General features: G+C 41.5%; 1 protein-coding gene across 1 annotated transcript; it reads left to right on the forward strand.

Annotated features, from left to right (window-relative positions):
- Positions 1–428: 428 nt before the first annotated feature.
- PCCB (propionyl-CoA carboxylase subunit beta) lies at positions 429–25,199 on the forward strand. The gene is made up of 15 exons (XM_065639968.1): positions 429–592; positions 2,297–2,416; positions 4,687–4,755; positions 6,249–6,305; positions 9,649–9,762; positions 11,373–11,483; positions 11,822–11,930; positions 12,856–12,976; positions 16,634–16,715; positions 18,815–18,938; positions 20,030–20,137; positions 22,286–22,386; positions 23,505–23,603; positions 23,819–23,912; positions 24,960–25,199. Exons 1-15 carry the CDS (start codon positions 431–433, stop codon positions 25,079–25,081), a joined length of 1,593 nt encoding a protein of 530 aa, XP_065496040.1. The 5' UTR covers positions 429–430; the 3' UTR covers positions 25,082–25,199.
- The last annotated feature ends 181 nt before the right edge of the window (positions 25,200–25,380 follow it).

Below are 25,380 nucleotides of genomic sequence, written 5' to 3' on the forward strand. Positions count from 1 at the left end.
ATGAAAGTGTGCTGACAAAAGCCAGCTTGCCTGTTAATGTGAAGAGGCAGAGAGTATATCACACGGACAGTGTTTTCATAACAAATCGTGTATAGCACTTGCACAGGGCTGCTCATCTCGAGAGCTGAACGCTTTTGCTTGCCGCCCCCGCTTCTGCAACGCGAGTTTTGCGAAGCCCAAGCGATATCGCAACACAGCAGGAAATGGAGACGAGGCAGCGTCTTCGCGCCGGTTTCTCAGGGAATGGTTCACCCTTGGGCCGGGGGAACCTGGGGCTGTGGGGCGGGAGGCAGCCCGCGCACGGCAGCGCCCGGGCCGCCGCGGCCCCTCCTCCGTGCGAGCCGCGCCCGCGCTCCCACCGCGACCCGCCGGCGGCAGCCGGGCCCGAGCGCCGCCTCGCGCAGGCGCCGTTCACCCAGCGGCTCGCGAGATGGCGGCGCTGCGCGTGCTGCGGCGGGCGGCGGGGGGCGCGCGGCTGTGCCGAGCCGCCTCGGGCGCCCGCCCGCCCCCGGTGCCCCAGCGCATCGAGGAGAAGCGCCGCGCCGCGCTGCTGGGCGGCGGGCAGGCCCGCATCGACGCGCAGCACAAGCGGGTGAGCCGCGGGGACGAGAGCCCCTTCCCCGCTGGCCCCGCGGCGGGGGCCCGGCCAACCCGCCGCCGGGCTGGGAACGGCGCGTTTCCGCTTCGCGACTGCCCGGCGGGGAGGGGTGGTCCCAGGGCCCCCGGAGACGCACTGTCTGTGCGGGAGGCAGGGAGCGGTCAGAGGTGAAAAGCGCCCGAAACCCGGGGCGGCTTTGCGATTCAGTTGCACAAGCCGCTTTGCGGGGGAGGTTTAGTGAAGCGGCGTTAAAGTCTGTATTGCCTGTTACTGCAGGCGAAAAAAAAAATCTTCCTTTGCATCAGCTTTGTCACCAAGACTGGCTGTGATGCATATTTGTGCGGGGTAGCATAGGCAAAAGGTGTAATTTCTATCATGTGATGATAAGTTCTAGGTTGCTGGCCAGCACAGCTTCATTTTTTAGGCTGCTCTTGCAAATCTAAGCTGATCTTGAGCTGAGCTCAAAGAGTGGAAATAAGGCAGAGGAAAAGACAGATGGGAAGGATGACAACTGCTGGATTTTTAGACTCTTGCCTCTGTTCTTCAGAATTTAGGCAATGCTGAGGGTAATGGCAACAGTCTTCCTATTTCTGTTTGTTGTTTCTTGCTGAGATGTCTTTTCTGTTTAGAGCAAGGCCCTAGTGGTACCAGGATGGCTGTAGGCATCAAGGAGATAGCAATAGCAATACACGTGAAGGCTACATGAATGATCAGTTTGCCCATCAGCACTTTCCCTTCCGCAGTTACGCAACATCTGGAAAGAGTTACAGGCTTACTGAGTTACATTTGGGACACTGACATACCAATCCGCGAGCATTTCTGCATGCCTAGGGGCCTCATATGTCCTATGTCGTGTTTTATATAAAGTAAATCTATAGCGTACATTAGTCTTTCCTGCTTTTGTTGATTTTAATGAACTTTTGGACCCGCTGCTCAGAAGTTTTGCAGAGAAGCAGAGCTATGTTTTAACATTATGTGGAGTTGTGGTCACACTATCCCCTAAAGAAGACAGCCCAGGTGCCCTGACCTTCATGGACAGATACTTAGATATCTGAGTTGGAAATGACAAATTTTACTGAAAAGTTAAGATAAATTGAACTTTGCAGCCATTGATTACTGCATGGCATCAGTACTGAGCAAAGGACATGCATATCTGGTCAATTGATTATGTTCTTGGCCCTTACTCTACTTTTGCCTATACCAGTGGCTGACAGAAAAAAAGAACAAAGGGATTTTGTCAGAAAATCCCTGCAGGTGGTCTTATTTCCTTTTTCTTCTCATTTGCTTCAGTCAAACATCGAACGTGGTGAATTGAGCCTTGAACTGTTGGTAAGGACTGGTTTGGCTGTGGAAGAGTGCCATGCCTAAAAATAGAACAAAGGCCTTAATAGCAGCATTTAAATGTGTTGGTAAAAATAGCTGTGATGCTATTATATCTTGTTGAAAAGACTCTGAGATTGTTTCCTTTGTCTTGCAGTAGTGCTGCTCCAATAGTCAGCCTTCTCAAAGTCTGGCTTGCATTATGCTTGTTTTTAAGGAGGATAATCACTATGTAGACTATTTCCAGCTTTGAGGACACGCAGTTGCTTAATGTGCCCCATATAGCAGATCAAGTGAGGCTGTGTTTGATTAAACTATGTCCAGTGTAGAGCCAGAACCACTTGACGGCTGTATTAATTGTTGCTTGCTCCCTTTCAGGGAAAGCTAACAGCAAGAGAACGAATTCTTCTGCTGTTGGACCCCGACAGTTTTGATGAATATGACATGTTTGTGGAACACAGATGTTCCGACTTTGGGATGGACTCTAATAAGAATAAGGTATTTTTATATCATATAACTCTTCTTTCTTTGTTCTCTGCTGTTTAGCCAGCCAGCTGATTGAAAATAGGCTCTTCTGTTCACATGTAATTTCTTCTATTTGTTTTCTGTTTTGTTTTGCAAATTTCCTTTTATTACTTTCGATTTCCATTTAACAGCTTACATGGTTTACTCTTCCATTATCCAGACTTGATACCTTTTTAATAAGGTCACCTGTTTAGTTCAAATACCTCCCTAGATATTGTCTTAGATTTGTATTTTAAATAATAGAGGAGGCTGCAGAGCTTTGTTGTTATAACTTTGTCAATCAAGTCAGATATGAAGAACAAATACAGGTTGATACTTCTGCCTCCCTACAGGTAACAATAGAGTTACAGGATGAAATAACTTAAATCCCTATTTATGCCTGCCAAACTACAGAGTCCAAAAAACCCTTAGGGCCTTAAAATCTGTTATGTTTGGAAATTCAAGCATTGCAATGTGCTAACAGACCAGTATTAATCTGCTTGCTTATGTAGTTTTCAGATACATGGCCTTGTATCCTAAACTAACATGGCACATGAGGTTCATCACGTGGAGGGAAAATCTATGGCTCCCCAGAGTGTCTTGCTATAACACTGATGCCTGATAAATCACTACATGGGAAAAGTATTTTGTTGTGATTTGATGCAGAAAGGAGCAAGGAACCTACTGGCATGTGTAGGTGGCTGGTGCAGATGTGCCTGTTCAGTGTGAATCTTCCTGTAGCTGAAGGCCCTGTTTGGTGTGCGGTGAGAAGCTGCTCACTATGTGCAACTGTACAATGACTACAACTTCTGTTTATGTGGTAATCAAACCAGTCCATCAGTTTTCAGTCCTTCAAGTCCCAGGACTGCATCCTCTGGATGAGGGAGGGATCTGCATGCTTCCACTATGGGCTGTTGGGAACCGGCAAAGGTGGAGAATTTGTTTTCATTTTAGTAGCCAGGAGACTGATGTGACCTGATTGTGGGAAGGATGTTGTGCTAGACCTTCTCTACTCTCTGAGTGTAGGAGCAAACATCTTTTCTTTAAGTAATTTTTCACTCTGTTCCCCAGCAAACTGAAGTACATGCTGTGTTGCCTCTCATCGTACTACTTAATGCTGCATCCCACAGTGCTGATAACAAATGGCTGGTTCTGAAGACAGGAGGAGCAGCAAAGTTCTGAGAGTGACAAGAGGGTTAATTTTTTCCTTGTCCTTCAGAATTCACCTTTGAGTGAGCTGCAGATTGTGTTTACAGAGCTCAGTTTCACAACAGATGACCTAACTGTGGCCAGTGAGCTGGAATATTAGTTTAGCATTGAATTTCTCTGAGTTCCTGGAACTTTCTGGAGGTAGGGTGAGACTCGTACCTTGCATCCAGGCCATTCTACGGGCTGCTTGAGCTTTTAGGAGTTGTATGTGTGAGGCAGTGGCTGCAGCTACAGGTGTGTTTCCTGTTCTGTGTGCCAAGAACCAAGAGTTGGTAGCAGTGCTGCCTGTGCAGCCTGAGAAGAGTCCCCAGACTGGTATGACCTTCCTCAGAGCAGATCACTTTGAGCATAAATGGCCTTTAGAGTGCACAATATACTTTTTTTTTTCTTTTCCTGTACCAAACAGCAAAAAGCACTTAAATGCTTGGAATTCCTTTATGACAGCTCAGTGAAGTTCCTTTCCTACTGTTATCTTGAAAGACTTCTGTGTATTTCCTTTACTAAAAAGTGAGACAACATAGATAAGCAGGTTTTAAGATTCACAGCCTCTATTTCCTCTTCCAGCTCTTTCTTCTTCCCTTATTTACAGGGCAAAAAATGGGACAGGTCAAGTTGAAGTATTTGTGGTGACTGTAATTATGTTTTTTGATCTTTCTAGGGCTGTTTTTCCCCTGTACCTCAAGAAAGTTTTCTGTGTTCTGTCCATTCTTTCAAAAACATCAGTCCTGGTCCTGATAAAAAGTACATCCTGTCTCTAAGGACATTGTTTGCCTTAACTCTAGATGTGCTGAAACTTGAGGGGAAACTGGAGAAATCACTAATCTTTACATCAATGCACAACTAATATATGATATTACGTCTGGTTTTCCTTTCCGTGGCTGGGGGAAATCTTTGTGGAGCCCTTGTTGCGAACATGAAAGACCAATCCTCGTGGAGAGTCAGCCTTTGCTTTGACTTAGTACTCAATAGAAGTCTGTGGGATTTTTAGTGCATGTCATTGCTACTTTGACTTTTTTAGTTATTATTTTTAATTAGTCTCTTTGTTTTTAATGCAGTATCCTGGAGACAGTGTGGTGACTGGCCGTGGACGGATTAATGGGAGATTGGCTTATGTTTTCAGTCAGGTATGGTTTTCCCTGTTGTTTTTTAAAGAGCATAAATTTATCCTTTGAAATAAATTCACCATGATTCAGTGTGGCTGTGTAGTAATGTACCAGTTTACCTTTTATCTATGAGCATAAGGTAGACATAACATCCCATGGGAGGAAGCAGAGCACCTTCAGACAAGAAAAAGCAGAAAAGCATTTCTTGAAACTTTGTTGGGTTAGAGATGCAATTGTAGACAAGAGTGAGGTTTAACAAGTGATGAATATAGAGCCAGTGCGAATGTTGAAGGGCTTGTGATAGCATATAAATACATAAAATATAATTTTTATGTTGAAATATACTTTTATATTAAAATATTTTAGAGGAAACAGCATAGGTAGAGATTTATCTTGGTTAGTCTTAACGCGGTGAAAGAAAGGCTTTCTTTCAGATCATTGGTAACTGCTTCTCTGTTCTGGGCCACAAAGTAGCCTTTGTTCCATTTGCTATCATGGCCAAAATGATTGCTGTGTGACCTTGGAGCAAGTCGCACACCCGGCCTTTTTTCTTGGATATGTAGTTCTTCCAAGGAAGGGAACTGTTATGTGGGCCCTGAACATAAGAGAGGATTTGAATACAGACCTTAATTTTAGAAGAACACAAGTAGAGGGCAGTTTTTATACTAAAATAATTTAAATGTGCCCCTTTGTGATACACTTTTTTTAATATATATTTGTATATAAAGACCTTTTTCTGCTCCAAATTGAGCGACCACCTGAGATGTTCTTTCCTTTTTGGTTCAACTGCTAGTGATAGTCCCACTGTTCTCTGTCCACACAGTTTTTAGGGCTTTTTTGAGAGTGAGGCTTGGTGGGGATGCGTCAGAGCAGCTCACCAGAAGTTGGCTCTGGGCTCTGTTAGTGCCTGTAGGTGTCAATATCCCCTTGCTCTTCTGGATCAGTCCCAGGGCCTCGTGTTGCTTGTTCAAGATGTTACTGCTCAGACCCAGGGGTAGCACCAGCAGTCAGGTTTAGCTGAAACAGTCCCTGCAGCACCCATACAAGAATAATTCGACTCTTGAAGCATAACTCATGAATACATCGTGATGGCATATCTTCAGGTTTTGATTTCCTGCCTGTTTGCAGGCGTATCTTACTGCTGCCCCTTGCAGTGAGACTTTGCTCACAGCTGAAATTTTTCCAGACTGTTCCAGTATTGGTAATGTCCATGAAAGAAGAGCATCTCATTGTTGAAAGAGATAATGTTTCTGTGAAGAAAAACAAAAAAGGCAAATGAGGTGCAGTATGTTTGTGATTTTAACATATACACACTTGCCAGTGGATTCTAAAAGATCATTTTGCTTGTAAAGAAGGCTTGAATTGAAAAGGATTGATCTGCAGGCTGCAGTAAGGGAGTCAGGCTGTTTTGGAGCAGCATACCAAATATAGAGCATTGTAGGATTATACTCTTTACTGGCAACATTTTACTGAAATGATTCTTTCCCTAATCTGAAAATTTGTTTTCCCTCCAGGATTTCACTGTATTTGGAGGCAGTTTATCCGGAGCTCATGCCCAAAAGATCTGCAAGGTAATACTTCATAGGAGAAAATAAAACAAAAAATTATCAGTATCCTTTTCTTTCAATGTGTTGTATTAATGAATTTGGAGAAAATTATTTGTGACTGACTTCAGTGGACACTGGCCTATGTCATGGCAACCTGAAAATGTCTGTCTCCTCCTGTCAGCTAAGATCTGAAGGCAGAGGGGAACCCTTTGGACACTTTTCAAGTATAAGAGAGCTTTTCCAAGTAATACTCACTTTGTTTAAATTAACTTGCTTTTTCTGCTGTGCTACAAAACACAAGAGAGACTTGCAAAGTGCAAAGAGAAATTAACTAGCTATTGTCTAGTGGAGAAATGTGAAATGACTTGGTTGAAACTTTTTCCTATTAACAGTGCTATTGAAATGTGTAATGTTTATAAAAAAGCAAATGTAACACTAAACAATCTGAAGATAAACAGTTTTACAACTTGGAGGTCACCCTGATGCTCGGAGCTTGTGTTATCAGGCACTTGTGGCTATTTATTGTCATTTGTCTGCTTGTCTCACTGGAAAAGCTGGTGTTTGAATCCCAAGGAGGGAAGACAGCTTTTCCATGCATGAGTGTTCAGAGGTGTGTGCTGATGAAAACTTCCTGAATTTTCATACTAGGGAATCAGAGACAAGGTTTCTGGTGCACATGGCCTTTTCTCCTGATGGAAATAACTACTTTTTGGCATAGATTCCTCAGCAGCAAGGAGGTATAAAACTTGAAATCGCAAAGACTTTGGGCTGGATAATAACCACTTGGCTTTACGAAGTCTTGGTATTGGGAGGTACTTGATATTACCCTTTCACATTGGAGCTTTGCAGTGTTTGTATTAGGGATGGAGGTAATGGTACTGGAATGATGGGATGCTTTCTGCTGTTTTTTTGATCTCTTATTTCTAAAGAAGCAGCAACAGTGCTGGTAGCAGAACTAGAAAACAGTGTGAGCACTTCCTGGTTTGTCCAGTTTTTGATTGGTGTCGGTGGCAGTGGCATGCATCCAGAGGTCGAAGGCTCTGGATGCATCAATTCCTTTGTGGCTCAGAGTCTTTGAAGCTGTAACCTGGGCAGTGGAGAGCTCAAAAAGCACTGGCTGGGTGGTGTGGTGCCTGTTTTGTTTCTCTTAGTTTTTCTCATTGAGCCGAATTCTGGGAAGCAGAAATCTGTTCTAAGAGAGACAATTGTGGCTCCTGCGAACTGTATCCGTGGCTTAAGGGATGTAAAGTACCATGGAACATGGAAGTGAAGTTGCTCTCCCTTAGTTGGACATCCCTGGAGATCCACCCCTTTAGTGGTAATAGTTTCACGTTTGGGATTTTTTCCTGGAGTTGCAGAGAGGTAGCAATATTTGGCATCATGCAGCAAAGCTCCAAGGTAAGTAGGTCTGGGCTACAGATTGCCTATTACTGCTGCAGAAGAGCCTTGTGGTCTTTTAGACCACAGTAAGTGCTTGTAATGGTTTCCATGAAGCAGCAGAGATTTAGTGTGGCTCTTTTGAGAAATAGGTGCCCACTTGTGGTGGGGAACACTTTATAGGCTAGGTACCTATGTATGTCTGTGATGTCGTGTTTCCAGACAATTTTTGATTCCATAAGATGAAAAAAAGCGTTTTTGAGAATGCATCCTGAAATGTTCCCTATAAATACTGGTATGGCAAAGAAAAGTCTCAAATATCTGAATAAATTTTCAGTAGTCTGAATGTGCATATTGATGTGCGTTTTAGAAGAACTTCAGTGTCTGGCAAAGCCTTGAAATAAATAATCCGTGTATAAGTCCCCGGAAAACAGCAAAATGTGTCAGTGAACTTGCTTCATTAATCTATCCTGATAGAGAACAGACCTTCTAGGAAGAAGCAATAAATGTCAACTCAACTGATTTTTAATAAGGCATTTGATAATGCCTTGTGTAATGTTCACATAAGCAAATGAGGCCACTTGTGGTTCACAGAGCCTGTTTGCAATCCACACTGGTGCTTTTTAAATGTGGGATTGTATTTAAATTGCAAAGTCATTCCGTGTGGCTGCCACAGCAATATTTCAACTTTTAAATGGACATCCAGGCACAAAGCATGAAGAACCTCTGTTTTACATCGAATGACTGCAAGTGGGAACAAAGCACTTTAGAACTATACAGAGATAGCTGTAATAGCACTGGTTCATGTTCTGCTTGGGATTTTGTACTGCTATGATAATGTTGATTTGAATGGGACAGAGTATGGTTACTGTGTTTCTAGGCAATCTAAAATTCATGGTTGATGCTGCAAGCACTCTGAAAGACAGGACTGAAGTTTTAAAAATCTTTAAAAGTTAAAGGTTCAAAATTAAGGCATTTTTTGGTAACAATGATTGAAAGGGCGAATGCCAGGCAGGGAAAGCAACCTTGAAATTCAAAATAGGGATTGACTGACAGTGTATAGTTTTACAGAAAATTATTTAAGAGTGAAAACAAATCTTGATGTTAAAGCAGATCTTAACATGATACGCGTGTGCTGTAGTGTTACGAAAATGGCAAACATTTCACAGGGATCTAATAAGCAGGAATATTTTATGTAAGGAATGTAAGGAATTCCATCTTCCCACTTTAGCCTCTGTTGGAGTATGATTTATGACCTTGAGGCAAGTAACCAAAATGATCAGGAGGCTAGAAAACAGGATGTACAAAGAACAGTGTGAATTGAGGGTGCTTAGTGTCGAACATGAAGAGAAAGAAGACTGAAGGGAGAATTGAAGTACTTGAATGTTTATGATGCTGGAAGCAAAGAAGTAGTTAATTGCTCTCTCTGTCTACTATATATCAAGAGAGAAGTAATGTTTCTAAATTTCTGGAGGAAAGACTTAGTCTTCTCAAAGAACTTCTACGAAGGGTAATCAAGCATTAGAATATACTGCTTAGGGAGATTACACAATCACCACTGCAATAAGCTTTTACGATCTTATTAGACATAGGGGAGTGTTAAAGGTGCATTTGAGACTTCTTGTGAAGAGAGATGGATCGGACCTTTCTGGTCTGAACTCCTGTGATTGTGTCACTTAGCACAGGGTTTGGATAATGCAGTGTGAGTTTGGAGATGCACAGCTAGTAAGGCAGATGAATATTTAAGGTCATGAGAGGGATTAAATGTGTATCTTTTAGCCTCCAGTCTGAAGAGTCAAAACATTATACCCTATAAGCAGTTAGTGACTATAACAGTTAATATAAATAAAGGAGAAGCTGAGCGCTTTGTAGGCGTTTCACAGTCTGACATGTATGGGTATTTTGCTAGGGGATGTACTTTTTGGGGGTTGATTGCTTTGGGGTTTCAGCTTAGCTAGATCAGTAATTAAGAGTTTGTATTCATCACTAGATCATGGATCAGGCTGCCATGGTTGGAGCACCAGTGATTGGGCTGAATGACTCTGGAGGAGCCCGTATCCAGGAGGGAGTGGAGTCCTTGGCGGGGTATGCAGATATATTTTTGGTAAGTGGGCTGCTGGATGACCAGGGAGCTTGTCACCCACAAAGATGGATGAAGTCTTTCTTTACTGAAGTCTATGTTTGTAAATAAACTTGTAGGTTGTCATCATCCTGTTTCAGCCAGTGTTACATGGTGGATAAGGAAGCATATATGATGGCTTGTGAGACCTGGATGTCCTCTTGGTTCTCTTATTGGCTTTGGGCAAATTACTGTACCTCTTAGTTCTATTTACCTTGTAAAACACTGTGATTCAATAAAAACCTCTGTAGGAATTGCACTGTATACTGAGCTTTGTCATAAAAATGAAAGAATAGGCAATTTACTTAATTGGAAAAAAAAAAACCCTCAAACAGTTATATAACTTTCTGATACACACTAAAGTATAGCTTGCCTGTGTTGGGATGTAATTTCTCTCGAGTATTCACCCATTTGTCTGAGGCAGGTAGGCATGCTGTAGTTCAGAGGGTGTTTTGTTAGGTGACTGATGGTTGTGATCCACCACCAGCTGTTTCTGTGTCTCCTCTGAAATGCAGACGTGTTAAGAATTTCACACACCAGATTTGTTTTCAATAGGGCTGATAAAAGGTGAAATATTTCCACTGCAGAAAGAGGAACTTAAAAGTAAATCATACACTAGGAACTTGAAGAAAACTTGAGAAACTTGGATCAGAAGCACCAAGTGCCTGTTCTGTGGAGTAAAAAAGAAAAAAAAAAAGTTGGTGTGTGGTGTGTTTGTTTTTTTTTTTTTAAGATACAAGTCAGAGGTTTCTCTTCAAAGAACAGTATGCAGTACAATGTTAACCTTACCATTTGGCAACATCCAGTACTGATTGGACTCGTGAAAGATTTATATTTCTACAGTATTTCTGTAGCTAATGTAAGAATTTTTCCTGTAGACATGCTACTGTTCGTTTTTTCACTGAAATTACATTGGTTTATATGCTACCAAACCACACAGTTTTAAGGTGCACAAAACATAAATGCGATTGTGCTTTCGGGAGGATGACAAATTAGTCAGCTGCTAACAGTCTTTTGGATTAGTGCAATCTGAGATGATGCTGGCGAACAGTTACAGAAGTCAATTCTAATCCTGTTGAGCAACGAGCAAGGTAAACATTTTTTTGGACAACTTGCTGCCTGTGTTGGTAGACAGCAGTAATTCACCGTTGTGTAAAACTCCAGCTCACGCAGGAATCTGATTTTAAAAAAATCTCTGCCACGGTTAGTAACGCTTACTTCTACCTCCGAGCGATAGTGTACGTGTAGTTCAAATTTCAGGTGCGTACACTTTTCACCGCTCCAGGCTCAGTGAATTTTTTGCCCCTGCAGCATCTATTGAGGTCTAACATTCCATCTTCCTTTGCAGTCATTGCATGGTATATAAAACCAAGTGTATGGGAACAGAAGGAAGCAAAACAGTAGCAACAGAATTATTTTGGTTCTATTTGCATCAAGACATTCTCTCCAGATACTTGTCTACTGGGAAATAAAGCCAGCTGTCCTCTCTTGTTTGTGGTTGTGAATTCTTGCAGAATCTGTGCACAGACTTAAAGATGCACTTTTTTGATGAAACTAGATGTCTTTTTAATTTTTTTTCTTTTTTCTTATTGCAGAGAAATGTTCTGTGTTCTGGGGTAGTTCCTCAGATCTCCCTCGTTATGGGTCCTTGTGCTGGCGGAGCTGTGTATTCACCTGCTTTAACTGATTTCACGTTCATGGTGAAGGTAAGGGTGGAATATCTCCTGGCCTGCTGCTGGTCACATTGATCAGACACAAACTGACCCCACATGAAGGTTCTTTTTTGAGATGGTCCCTTGCTTTGGATTAAGTTATTTTTTTTAAATGAAAAGTCAAGAATAACTTTCCCAGATAACCTGTGGATAGCTGCATTTTCTGTGGATTTTTAATATAATGCATTAAGGTTTTTTAAGAAATTCGTCCCTATGTTCTACTGTTTCCTTATTTTGGGGAAAGTCTTTAGAGACTGCAGCTTTTCCTGAGGTGCTTTTGCAGCTTGGGTCTAGCATTTACTGTGTATTTTTGCTTTTTTTCCCTCCCCCAGGATACATCCTATCTATTCATCACTGGCCCAGATGTAGTGAAGTCTGTTACCAATGAAGATGTCACCCAGGAGCAGCTTGGGGGTGCGAAGACGCACACTGCTGTATCTGGTGAGAGCTGGGTACTTTACTTAACATACTAAGTGCTCGTTAAAGGAAATGTTGAAGCTAAACAGCTGATTGTCTAACGCAGATTTTTGTACTTGTGCGTGTCACTTGAGTCTAAGTAATAAAACTCTACTTCAGCACAGGATCTTAACTCTGTATAGGGTGCCCTTGCCAGTACTTTTTAGTAATGGAAAACAAAACAGGAAAAGTGGGAGTGTGGGCGAGTTCTGGGATTTGGAAGAGAAAGTGGCAAATCCACAAAAGATTCTGGAAGTGGGAAGGTTGTCAGAGGGCAGGGCTTAGCAAACAGGCTTAGGGTGCTGTGGATTTTTCTGTTCCTTGTCCAAATTTGCATGGGTTGAAAGATTCTTAACAATCCCTTGTTTGCTTACTAACATGATTGATTGAACTTCTTCATTATAAACTGAGTGGCAGTGGGAGATGAAACACTTCTTTTTCTTTTCCCCTCTGGGAAAACTTTGTGATTCATGAATCTTCTTGAGGCTCAAAATGACTATGGGATCTCAAATTCTATCTGAACTGGTGATGAACCAAACCACACACATAGACACTGCTCAGATCCAGCATTTATAAAAGAACTTGTAGTCCAAAGCTTGACTCCAGCACAGTAACCTGGATTGAATTCCAGAAGGCTGGGATCCAACTAGGTCTGTGACAGCTGATAAACCAGCTTACGTTATTTTAAATATGAGGTCAACAATCCAGACCCGTTAAGGAGGAAGTCTGATACAGCCACACATTTTCTAGATATTTTTAGCTGGTTAGATTTGGTGGTTTAAAACTCCCAATTGTTAATAGCTTGAGTTTAAAATTTTTTGCTGTTACTTCTTTGTATCTTTATTGATACGTGCTTGAAAATGAAACCTTGCAAAATAATTTCAATAACCGCTTAACTGTTTTTTTCCAGGAGTGGCTCACAGAGCCTTCGAGAATGATATAGATGCTTTACTTAACCTCCGAGAGTTCTTTAATTATTTACCTCTCAGCAACCGTGATCCAGCTCCAGTCTGTGAATGCCATGATCCCAGGTAAGAGGAGACTGGCTGAGATGTGTGGTCTGTCCACTGAATTTCATGGTTTCTCTGGCTAAATGTGTGTTTTGTGTCTGGGATCTTGGCTGATAGTTCTGCATTGTGGTGTGTGTACATCAGAATTGTTTCAGTATGCATGTGTACATACATATGTGCTCACTGATTGCTTTCAGAAAATAAAATATTAAATCAATGTTGTGCGGGCTGTGTACAGAATATGGGGAAAAGTAGTGTGTACAGATGGGCTGTGACAGTCCTTGGAACAAGCAAGCGATGCAGGAGATAACGTAGTGAACAGAAGTGGGGAGAACTTGCCCTGCTTTGTCAGTTTGTTGGGTAAGTTCTGCTCAGTGAGGTTAGAGGTGGGGAAGCAACAGGGAGTCAGAGGAGGCAGAAAGTTTTCTGTGTTAGATACTTGTCTGTCAGGCTCCTTGAGTAGTTGGCAACGTAACAAAGGACGGACTTGAGTCTCTTCAAGAGGGGAAAAACAGTGACCGTCTGGATTTTAATCAGAGAATTTTTCCAAGAGATAAAGCCAGAGAGCCAGCCCGGCGTTGTTTGAGGAACCAGTGGTGTTAAAGACGAAATGTCAGTGCACTTGAAAGCCTTTTTACCCGAGATCCAATTGCACCCCCAGTTCAGCCCTCTCTGTAGGGAACCTATAAGAGGTTGTTGCCCTCTCCGGTATGGGAGCTGTTCCTGATCTTGTTCCTTTCAATTCTATGTATGTGCGTGATCTTTGTCTTGTCTTACATGCATGAAGATGTTCACATATGAGTTGGGAAGGTTTTCTCTTCCTGCTTCACTGTTCTTTGCAATGTCTTTGAAACGACTTGTTTGGGGAGGGGTTTTTTTTTTTTTGATCCGTTTAAGAAATCAGTGCTCTGGTACCTGAAATACGTTGTTCACTAATAGAGAAATAAATTTGCCAGTTGCTTTAAGAGAATGGTCAGAGTGGTCCTAATTTTTGCTAAGATGTTGGTCTCTAGGAGTTTTTTAAGCTGGAAGACTGTTCTGGTTTGATAGTGACAAACCAAAGCAAATCCCTTATATTATTTGGTAAATTTGAAGGATTATGTCTGAGGTTACAATATTCTTTCCAAGCATTCAACAAGTTGTACTGGGGATAATTACCCTCTATAGACTCGAATGTGATATTTTAAGTTCTGTTTGTTTGTTTGGTTTTTTTTAATCAATGTATTTCGTAATAGGTAGTTTATTTTCTTGTAAGAAGCTGTCAATTGCACTGTAGCTACTAATGTATACGAGATTAGTTCTTTATTTTCTTAAGGGAGACAATCTTTTACGTGGCACCAGCTACAATATTAGAGGATCACAGTATAATAAATGCTCAGTAAGTTGTATTAAGAACTTCAATTTAGTAGTCTTTGTACATGTGAAGACAGATCTATTTGTTTAATTTGCCTGGTTTTATAGCAGCATCTCCAATATTTCTCCCATTTGTGGTCTTAATGCTTACATTGGTAGTATTTCATCTGGGCACACTGACATCTTAATAGACTCCTTTTGCTTTGAATTGATGTGTTTGATCCTTACCACTGCTCCAGTCAAAGCCTGTCCCTCTAGAGTAATTTTTTTCTTATTGCATCATTTTCATACCACAAAAAATTGCCAGGAATAATGCAAATTAACTGTAACATACTTTTGTCTTCATCCTTAAGTCCAAAGCTGGTGGGTTGTGGTTAGTATGTGGGGTTTTTTGTTTGTTTGTTTGTTTGTTTTTCCTCTAGGTGGGTAAGTTCGTTGTGGTGTTGAAAAATGTCAGCCTTGGTTGCTGAAGCTGCTGTCAATTGGAGTTTGACATCAGTGGCCTGGGTTCTAAAGGGTTAGAAGGTTCCTTCTAGTACCAAGTTGCCTAATGGTGAATATGTCCCCTGCCTTTGAAGGGTGTCTAGTTCATTGCATTTGGTATATTATGTGGTGTGATTTTACCTTTATGTGTCTCTGACTATAAAAAAAATTAATTTCCTCTGAAGCCTGAAGTATGCATACAAATTTCTGGAGGAGGTTATTATAAATTCTTGGTAACTGAGTACAGTTTCCCTTTTCTGTTGAAGGAAACCCAATATTGATCTGGGTGAGAGTGTCTCAAGCTGTTGCAGGCTCATTACTCTGCAGCACTGTGAATTCATGGGAGAAATAATTTAATTTTTCCATTTTTCCTTACCTGCTGGGGTACCACAGATAATGGACAGAACTTAGAGCACAGTCATATCTACTCTATGGACAAGAAAAAGTTTTGGGATGTTTTGTAGCTTGTGGTTTAGTATGTTAAAATCAGTTGCTTTCATCAGATTAAGGTTTAATTATTTTAAGGAAATATTTGCATACAGTACTCCTAATCATGTGAAAAAAATACTTGAAGTGTTGATATAGGTTTTTTTTCTATTAATAGATGCATCTCTTGCTCTCTTGGCAAGGAGACGTGTCTCTCTAGCCCTGTGTGTGTGAGGGAACACAGAGACAGCCCTGCGCCTTGCATTATTAGTTTTTGCCTGATTTTGACAAACTGCAGATCACTTCCTTCAGTTTTAAATTGGGTGTCTAGAGCCTTGTGTTGTCTTGCTTTAAATGTACGAAATCACAGCAGTGTTAAAATAGTGATTCAATAAGGACTCCACAGAAACGCCATTTATAACCAGTATAGATCAGTATTTTTATGGAATAGCATAAATATAATAGTCCCTGAAGTCTTCTCAGTGATGACCCATAAAAACGGACACCCCTCCTTGGGACTGTGAGTGAATCCAAAGACACAGTGAATGCAAACACTCATAGGGCCTTAAGGAAGCTGATATGATCAAAGGTGGAGGTAACTGATAGTGTCAGCTGCTGACAGGAGGCAGCATTTGTGTTAAATGTGAAACTCCACATGAAGTGCATCATAGTTGAGTTAAGCAGAGTTACCAGCAAAGATGCTTTAAACATCTTAGACTGCAGAAGCTGAGAGCCGATGTGTTTTCCCCACCCAAGAATTTCTGCTTTTTTTGTGGCAGGGGAAATAAGTGGAGAAGTTCCCTATGGTTAAGCGTATTCGAAAATCACAAGTGCACAATGTGGGCAGGGAAAGGATCAGAGTTGTAAATGTTTAGTTCCTAAACCGTGTGTGCTCAATAGATGCAGGTGCATAACAGGGACCTTGCTCTGCCTTGGGAGAAACCATTTCGTCCGCTCAGCTCTAAGGACTGGAGCCGCTGGATAGTTGGGCTCTTCTGCGGCTTGACCCTTGGTTCACCAAATCCTTTTCCCCAGGGCTGACTTGTGCCCCAGCACAGCGTCCCACATGCCTCCAGTGCCCTCTGCAGACTGCCATTTGTAGCACCGGAGTTCCTTGCTGATATTCCGCATGTGTAATATTAGGCTCTTCTAATCAAAGAGGAGAAATATTATTTCTAGGAGGTGGTTTCTTAAGCAGAGGTGCCTGTGGAAGAGCTGTCTCCTTCGGGAAGAGATCCATCGGGCTTTTGTCCTCCTGGTGCACAACTGGCTGAGCCTCTGCCTGCTTTTTTTCCCGGTATTCGAGAAGCAGCTTCCATGAAGTCTCTGAGAGGTGGAATTGTTTGCCTGAGTTTTTGGTCTTGGTGTTCAACTGATCTGTAAATATTGTTGCTTATGTTTGTTTATTTTCTGCAGTGACCGTTTGGTTCCTGAGCTGGACACGATCGTACCAACTGAGTCTACTAAAGCCTACGATATGCTGGATATCATACACTCCGTAAGTCTGCTAGTGTGAGCATTGTTGAAATTAATATGGATATATTTATATTCTGTGTCTAATTTAAAGAAACCAATAGAATGGCACTGAAGATAAACTGTTTAGTCTTCACAAGTTACTGTTTTTACCTGTGTAGTAGCCATGAATGAAGGGACAACAAAAACTACAGAAAAAAAAGATTGTATAATAGCAGATCAAAGGAATCCTAAGATTTTTCAGGATACATCTTCTTATGCTGCATGCGTAACTGTACAGACGAAAGGTGCTGTAATTCAGTTTTCTGTCTGGGCTCAGAACAACCCCCTGCTTTGGAAACTTGCTTCCCTCCCTGCACCTTGTTAAAAGTGTCTTGAATTCTATAACTTTTTTTATAAAAGGTGATAAGCTACATAGAGTACATTCAAAGATTTACCATTCTCTGTTTATTCTAAGAGACCATTATGTACACGGACAGTACAAGAATATACTTACTTTAATTACAAGTCAAGCACTCAGAAGCTTGGAAACTCCAATATTGAAGTTTCATTAAGTGAGGCAAATACTCTGGGAGGTTGGCAGGGAAGGAAACATCGTACTATTTAAAAAAAAAAAACCTGAAAGCTAGTATTGCAGTGTATAAATAATGGAGGTTTTATTAAAGCAGCAGTGGCAATGCTGGTAATTCTCTTGCCTGACTTCGAGTACTTTACTTCTCCAGTATTAACAACTTAATACATGATAAACGCTTGGGCAGAGACCATGGTTGTAAAAGAAGTTTAATCACATGAAACAGTTACAGCCCCCTGTAGAGCACCCTGAGAGGCCACATTTTGAATATTAAAATTTCCAGCTGCTGCTTCTACCACTCAGGTGTGGAGTGGCAGAGGCCCCAGGGCTCTGAGGCGGATGGTGAAGCTCTATTTCTACCAATGAGGGCGGAGTTCAGCTGTGTCTGTAGGACCTTTACCAATGTCTCCCTTTTGCTATTTTATTTGACTCTTTCTCTCCACATGCGCATTCAGCTAACAGGTTTCAGTTTGGAACTGGCTGCATTTAGACTCGTTTTAGTGGAGAAAGCAAGCTCAGGATGTTTTTCATCTCTGGATTCTTCCATTTTGAATTTCAGTACTACCTATTCCAAGTTAAAAGGTGGCCTTTAAAAAAAATTCCTAGGTGAATTAGGAAAAACAAACCCAAACCCTCCCACAGACTTTGAGAAGTATTAAGGAAATAAATAAAACTACTTGAATAATATTTAACTTTTTTGCAACTTTTCATTTGCCTCAGCCTCAGAAATGACTGGCAACTGCAGCCTGTGTAGGCAAAGTTGTGATAAGCAGTTGAAAACAAGGAATTCTAGTTGGAAACACGAGGCAGCTGTGTATAGGTGTCGCTACTGCTCCACATATAATTATGATCTGTTTTGAACAAATGAATTTTGATGCTGCGTTCTACACCGGTGGGTGTCATCTGGCCGAGCACATGCTGGAACTTGAGTCCTGAAGTGCAGTTCCCAGGGGGTGAGGGCCCAGCCAGATGTGGGACGTGGCGCCTGTGCTCCTCTGGCGTGGATAAACGCGTTTCTCCTTTCACTCTCAGTGACTTTGGGGCAGATGTACCCAGCGGTGCAGCTGTATTGCCCTCTGCTAATGGAGGGAGCTTGTAAAGAGAGAGAGTCTATATTACATGTGTTGTGGAGAGTTTCGGAGCTCCATAAAGCACTGTTTGTTTTTTATCACTGGGAATTGTTCCTTAAAAGTGTAGTCTGCCAATAATTGAGAAAGAAGTTCTTAACATCTGATTTGAAATTTTGATTTGTTATAAGCTAGGAAAGAAGGCTTACTGCAGAGGAAATGTCAAAGATTTTCTCTGATGGAATGCAAAAGTGGCAGTTCTGATAATAAGTGCAGCACTAGTTACTTCCAGGAATGAAGGCTGCAAAGACAACTGAAAGGTTTCTTTCTTACTTTTTTTTTTTTAAATTCTGCAAATTCTAAAATGTTGTAGAAGTTCTGATAGTAACACAACTGATTTGTGTTTGCCTGTTTTTATATATATATATATATATATACACATGTATATATGTCCGTCCTCATGAGGGCTGCCTCTCCCCCTTGCAGATTGCTGATGAAAGGGAATTCTTCGAGATCATGCCTTCCTATGCCAGGAACATTGTTGTCGGATTTGCCAGGATGAATGGCCGAACTGTTGGGATAGTGGGCAACCAACCCAAGGTGGCATCAGGTTAGAGTTGGCTGTACGAGTTCAGTGTGAAAGGTTTTAACAGTGTTTTTGCATCCTGTTTTGTCTGTCTTTTTTTTGGTGCACTTTGTATGGCTGGCTGTGAGAATAACTTTGTTTTGTATGGTCCTCCACTCATTCTGTGTTTTTTCTACCACTTTCTTGGTGTTGAATCTCATTGAAATACAGCTGTGATGTGTTTAACTGAAAAGCAGTTGATTTCTTTAGTGGATCACCAAGGTGATGTTGCAGTGTCCAGCACCAGAGGTGTGGTAGGAGCACACAAGCAGGGTGGGTACAAGACCTGTTTGGCAGCAGCCTGCAATTAACTGGCTTAAGCATAACATGGAAACTACATACTTCCTGCCACAGCATCAAAATGCCTAAAGCTCTTCTTTCGCTTATCAGGACTTCACGTTTCACTCCTTGTTTTTAAGGGTTTTGCTTCACTCCTTGTTTTTAAGGGTTTTGCCTTTTTGTTTGGGAAAATTGGATGACACTGATGTTTTATTGTTTTGCTAATCTGAACATGATATGATACTAGACAGCAGGTTTTAGTGTTACTTTAGTCTTCATTTGATATTGTCAATTTTAAGAAAGTTTTGCAATGTTTTAGATAGATGTTCATATACAAAATGGGTTTACATTTAATGTAATAGCACATAATGTAATTTGAAATGACACTGAAACAAAACACAAATACTTTGCAGCATGTTTACCAATAATGCTGATCTCAAAATATTAGTGGACTTTTTTTTTTTTTAATTGACAACACTTTAGCCTTTCAGTATGACTGATCTGAAAAAAAAATCAGTAAAGGGAAAATGACAGAAGAATACTTTAAATTACAAGAATATAATTGAAACTGCTACTTTTTGGGATAGAAAACTATGTACAGTGGTCAGAAAATCAAAATGAGTGACTGTTGAATGTAGCTTGGACTCTTAGTTCTAAACCAGCAAACCTTCGTGGTAGATTATCTACGGATAAGCTTTTGTTTTGTTTTAAGATGACAATACAGCTAAAATAATGTGATTTTTGATGCTGCAGATAATTGGAATGGTTAACACCTTACTCTGTTTTCTTAACTTCAGGGTGCTTAGACATAAATTCCTCTGTGAAAGGAGCCCGCTTTGTTCGTTTCTGTGATGCCTTCAACATACCTCTGATCACTTTTGTGGATGTTCCTGGATTTTTGCCAGGTATGCCTTGCCATTATATTTCAGCTAGTTGTGAGGTAGTGAGGATGTTAAAAACCCATTTAAAAAACTCTGTAAGACCTTTACTGTAGTAGACATAATAAGTGCTTTCATGCTCCAAGGTATTTTTCAGATCAAAATGCCTGTGATTCAGAAGCTTTGGGTGAATCAGTAAGGAAAGGTTTGAGATTAGACTTTTTTTCAGCATAGGCTATAGGAGCTGTTAATGTTAAAATGACCTATTAGAAAACAGATTGTGTGAAGAATATAAATGTTATACTGACAGACATGCTAAGTCTTTCATAGAATGGACTATAAGGTTAAAACTATTGTATAAAACCAAAGTTTACCTCAAGGCATCGAAATGTCACTAGTCAACATTCCAGTTCTTATTTTAATACAATGTATTTTGCATGTTTTAACAATGAGGCAATACAGAAGGCATTAACACACCCTCCTCCTCTGGCGTGGAACAAGCAGCAGCTTAATTCTCTTTAGCACTTCAGGGGCCACTACAGGACTCCAGATTTGGAGAGTTGCTCAGAATCCAAGAGCAAAGCTATTTCCATATAGCAAAAAAAAAAGTAATAATATTGCATAATATTGGTTTGAAAGTAGATTAGTGGAAGATAAATAGAGGTAAAAGTAAAGAGAAATGAAGCTTAATAGTGATCCTAAATTGTTGTATTTTAAGGAGGTAGGCAAGATTAGTAAATTAGCATTAGACATTTCAGTTTAAGTAATAAATGCTGAGGGTGGTGATCACCTCATCTCCCTGTTCAGTAGAAAGAATCCATCACAGTGGGTCACAGAGGTGTACAAAACATCTCACAGTTAGTGAGCAAACACTTTAAATAGCCCCCAATTTAACAGGTATGCACAGAGATGACATTTCAGGCATTCATATGCTGTAGCTGGATAAAAGCACAGACTTAGAACAAGTTTGGGACTCAATTATGGCCAGAAAAGAGTTTTTGTTAATTGGCCATGGATGACAGTGTTAATAGCTCCAATAACAGTTGAACTGAGTTTACACTTGAGGCATTTTAAGGGGCTGGTTACTCTGTGCTAAGTGTGAAGCAGAAACGAAGGCTGTGACTAGATGACAAGGGCTGTGAGTGCTCCCCAGCTTCCAGGTCTAGGTCGAGCATCCCAGCTGTGTTCAGGCTCTTTCTTGGGATCAGGAGACGTGGCTGTTCCGATTTCTGCTGCTGGGAAGGTGCTGCAGGCTTGGCAGGCCCAACTGGCTGGAGGGAAATACAAAAGAACCAAAAGCGACATTGCAGTTGAGAACAGACATTTGAAAGTGTAGGCATAAATTATTAGACACTCCAATTATACTTGAAGGGAAGCATTAAAGTCAAGTCACCAAATAAATAGGCTACCAAAAAAGTTATTAAAAATCTCACAAAATAATTTTTACTTAAAATCTTACATTAAAAAAAAATCATCCATTAAAAAGCTCCCGAAGTACTCCTAGGGGTTCTCTCAGGTGCTGAAAGCAGAAGTCAGTAGGTGGATAAACTACTATTATAGAAAATGATTGTAGAGTTATATCCAGTTGTCTGAAATTCAGAAATCCTAGAAATAAACATAGGATTCCTGTTTCTGAGTTAAGGCAGCTGGGCCTGTGCTTGGGACAGAACTGGGTTGAACGTCCTGTAACATGGATGACGTGCTTTCCTGTCCGCTCCATAGGACCATTCTCCAGAAGCACCTCCTGTACGAATCCTTACAGAGGAACTCAGGCTCTGTCTTTGAAAGTCCAGCATCCTGGGCCTGCTTGAAGCATGGTCTAGAAAAAAAGAGGGTTTAGAAGAGTATGTTTCTAGGGAGGTGAATCTAGGTTGTGTTTTTTACCACTAGTCACATTTGGAGTTTTGAAAATGAGGTAATTGTATTTTATTCCTAGGAAGAGACCATCTGGTGAGTGTTCTGGCTCTGTGACCTTACATACAAATACATGCTGCTTTTGGCTAGAGAGTTTTTGTAATGATGCTCAAAATCTTATGGAGAACATTGATTGGATATTTACCCTCTCCTGGATGTTGATGTGGCTCTGGTTGTTTTTAGGTTTGCTGCTGGTAACGGATAACAACAACTGCCAAACCGCATACAGGGTTTTTGTGAATTCCCTTTTGTCGTTTGTAGGTACAGCTCAGGAGTACGGTGGAATCATACGTCATGGTGCAAAACTACTGTTTGCCTTTGCAGAAGCAACTGTGCCTAAAATTACCATCATCACCAGAAAGGTGAGTCGGCACAACTGCACAGTGTTCTTTCAGAGTTCCTGTTTTCACTAGTAGCAACTTTAGTTATTGCGAAGCTTCTTCCATCTGTGCCACTTCTGCTTTCTGTCCTTGTCACTTCTCCGTTTATCCAATCTGGTAACACATCTTTACGTCAGGTTACAAGTGGCCATTTCTTCTATTCTCAGAGTATGACTTCAGTGCCTTCATTCCTTTTATCTCTGCACTCCTCTGAAATGGCATTTCTGCTCTTTGCTTTCTCCCTGGAATGCTTTCAGTCAAGTGTTTGTCCTCCATCACGCAGTGTGGACATGCCATCTGTTTGCACACACAATTCCTTCTCTGTTCTTGCCACTTCAGCCTCCTTTTCCAAAGGTTTAATGCTCACATGGTTTCTCATCTTCCATGTACTTCTGCTACAATCTACTATTATTTTCTTCTTTCTCTTTTTCTATAAGGTACCTGACACCATGGTGCTGTGAGCTCCGAGGACCTTCGGGGGCCTGAAGGGCTTAGCTTTTTCCTTGCTGGTCTGCCACTCCTGCTTGTTTTTTTTTTTTTTTTTTTTTTCTTTCTGAGAGGCTTTTGAGTTATCATGGAGAAAAAAAAAAGAACTAACTTTCCTTCTTTCTCTCTATTTCTCTTTCTTCTCTGATTCTCCTTTTACCATCTTTCACTTCCCACACTTGTAGCCCCGCTGTAGTTTTCAGAAATACCTTGAAACAGACTGCTGCAGTTTGCTCTGCACTACCTGTTCGTCACTGCTGCCTGGACCACGTCCAGAGCGAGCACTGCAGAGTCCCAGCGCTGCCGTCTCTGCCGGGACACACCAGCGGGTTGGTTTGTGTGCAGGGTGCAGGTTGATGCCTGGTGTTCCAGATGTATGCTGGTTCCTCCTTATCTGCCATCAAGAATGGTCGCAGGTACCAGCAGCTCCTTCCTGGCTCTTTTGTGGTTCTAGTTGAAGAGATTGTTGTAGCAAAATAGAGACAGTCATGCTGACAGGTAAAATTTAGCGCCACTTGCTTGTCTTTGGAAGAGTAAAAGCTGCAAGAACAATGTAGGCCATTGCTGCTGTGAGGTCCCTCCACACTAATTAATCCCTTGGTTTTTTGTTGCAGGCCTATGGGGGTGCCTATGATGTGATGAGTTCAAAGCATTTAAGAGGAGACGCAAATTACGCCTGGCCCACGGCAGAGGTGGCAGTGATGGGCGCCAAGGTAAAGCCAGGCTGTCCTTCCCCCGGGTGCTGCAGCCAGCAGCACCTTCACAGGGTTCAGAGGTGGCCTAGCAAGATGATGACAACTGGTATTTCCCCTACAATGGCTTACTGGAATGCACATTTCTATACTGGGTGGGGACAGGGGCTGGTAAAGCTGCTTTCCTCTGTATGGGCTGAATTACTGCCACTGACCTGCAGACTTTGTCTTTCTAGGGTGCTGTCCAGATCATTTTCAGAGGAAAAGAGGCAGATGCGGAGGCTGAATATGTGGATAAGTTTGCAAACCCCTTTCCTGCAGCCATGAGAGGTAAAGTCATCTCACTCATCATGTCCCCTGTTTGAATTTGCTATTGCACATAGATAAATTTGTAGCTATTCAGCTTTTTCCTAATAAATAAGTTATTTAGGCAAGACATTTTTATCTGAGAAAGGTGATGTTTAACCGTAACTTGTGCATGTGAAGGAAAAACGCATCTAGACACAAAACACATCCTCAGTTGGAAAGAGACTGGTGAGATGTGGGGACTGCACTGAAAAGCGTATTTTCAATTTTGTAAATATTAGAAAGCACCTCACAAGTCTTGACTTTTCCTAAGAAGTACCTGTGCTTTGACAATCCATTTGACAGTTCTAGATGCAGACCAGTGCCCTTAAGAAAGGGTCAGAGTCTAGTTCAGTTCAGTGATGCTCCCCAGCACTTTGGGAGTAAATTTTTCTGCTATTTTTACTTCTGAATTTCACTTCTAGCATTGAAGCATTACCTGTGCTCCAGAAGGCAGCTCTGGAGTCAGCTCTGTTTCCAGTTATGCTGGCTTACTGCCTTGCTTGGTTTTGTACTTAATTTCAATCCCATTAACAGTGCCACAGGGCTGGGAAGACTCAGCCATAACCACTCCGTAGTGTTGCTCCCTCTGGTTTTGCACTAGACTGTCTATTACAGCTGTTAGAGCCAGACAACAACAGACTTCTGCAGTGCAAACTCAAGGGATGTCTCTTCTGATCAACACTTCTGAACCTTTAAATCAGACTAATTAGTAGTAGATGGAAGGAGATGGTAAGTCAAAAACTTTGCAGTAACAGGTGCAGTACTCAGTGAGCAAAGCCCCCTCCTTAACATTTTTGGCTTGCTAACTTTTACAAAAGTTAAACAAGCAAATGTTTCTAATTTAAAAACTGTTGACACTGGAATATTTCTTTTTCAGGCTACTTTAAATTATTGTCTTAATTTGTAACTTGTGAACTGCTTAGTTCAAATACTGTTTTGGTTTTGCTAATATGTATTACATCCTCGATACAGAAAGCTGAGAGGCAAACTCTTCATGGTTGGTCAGGGTTTGTTTTCTTTTTTTTCCAGGGTTTGTTGATGATATCATCCAACCTTCAAGCACCCGCATGCGCATCTGCCACGATCTAGATGTGCTGGCTAGTAAAACCCAGTCCAACCCCTGGAAGAAACACGCTAATATCCCACTGTGAGTGTGAGGAGGGGCTTGGAAGCCATGGCAGTGTTCTGAAAACAAATACTCTGTCTACTTTGCAATGGAAATATTTGTTTTCATTTTGCTTTTTGCTAATGACTACCAATAAATCGTAGTACATATCTCATTTAATTTGGGGTCTTACCAGTTATCTCTATAAAGGCTCTTTGGTGGGTTAATAACCAAGATGACTTGCAGTGCCTGCCGCAGGGGAGCTGTCGCTGACTGCTCGAGGTCAAATGCTGCCTGGGCTCCTTCATTCCGCCAGGCGTTGCCGCAGCCTCGTGCTGCTGAGAA

The sequence above is a fragment of the Caloenas nicobarica genome, chromosome 8, assembly GCF_036013445.1.
Source record: "Caloenas nicobarica isolate bCalNic1 chromosome 8, bCalNic1.hap1, whole genome shotgun sequence".
Lineage (NCBI taxonomy): Eukaryota > Metazoa > Chordata > Aves > Columbiformes > Columbidae > Caloenas > Caloenas nicobarica.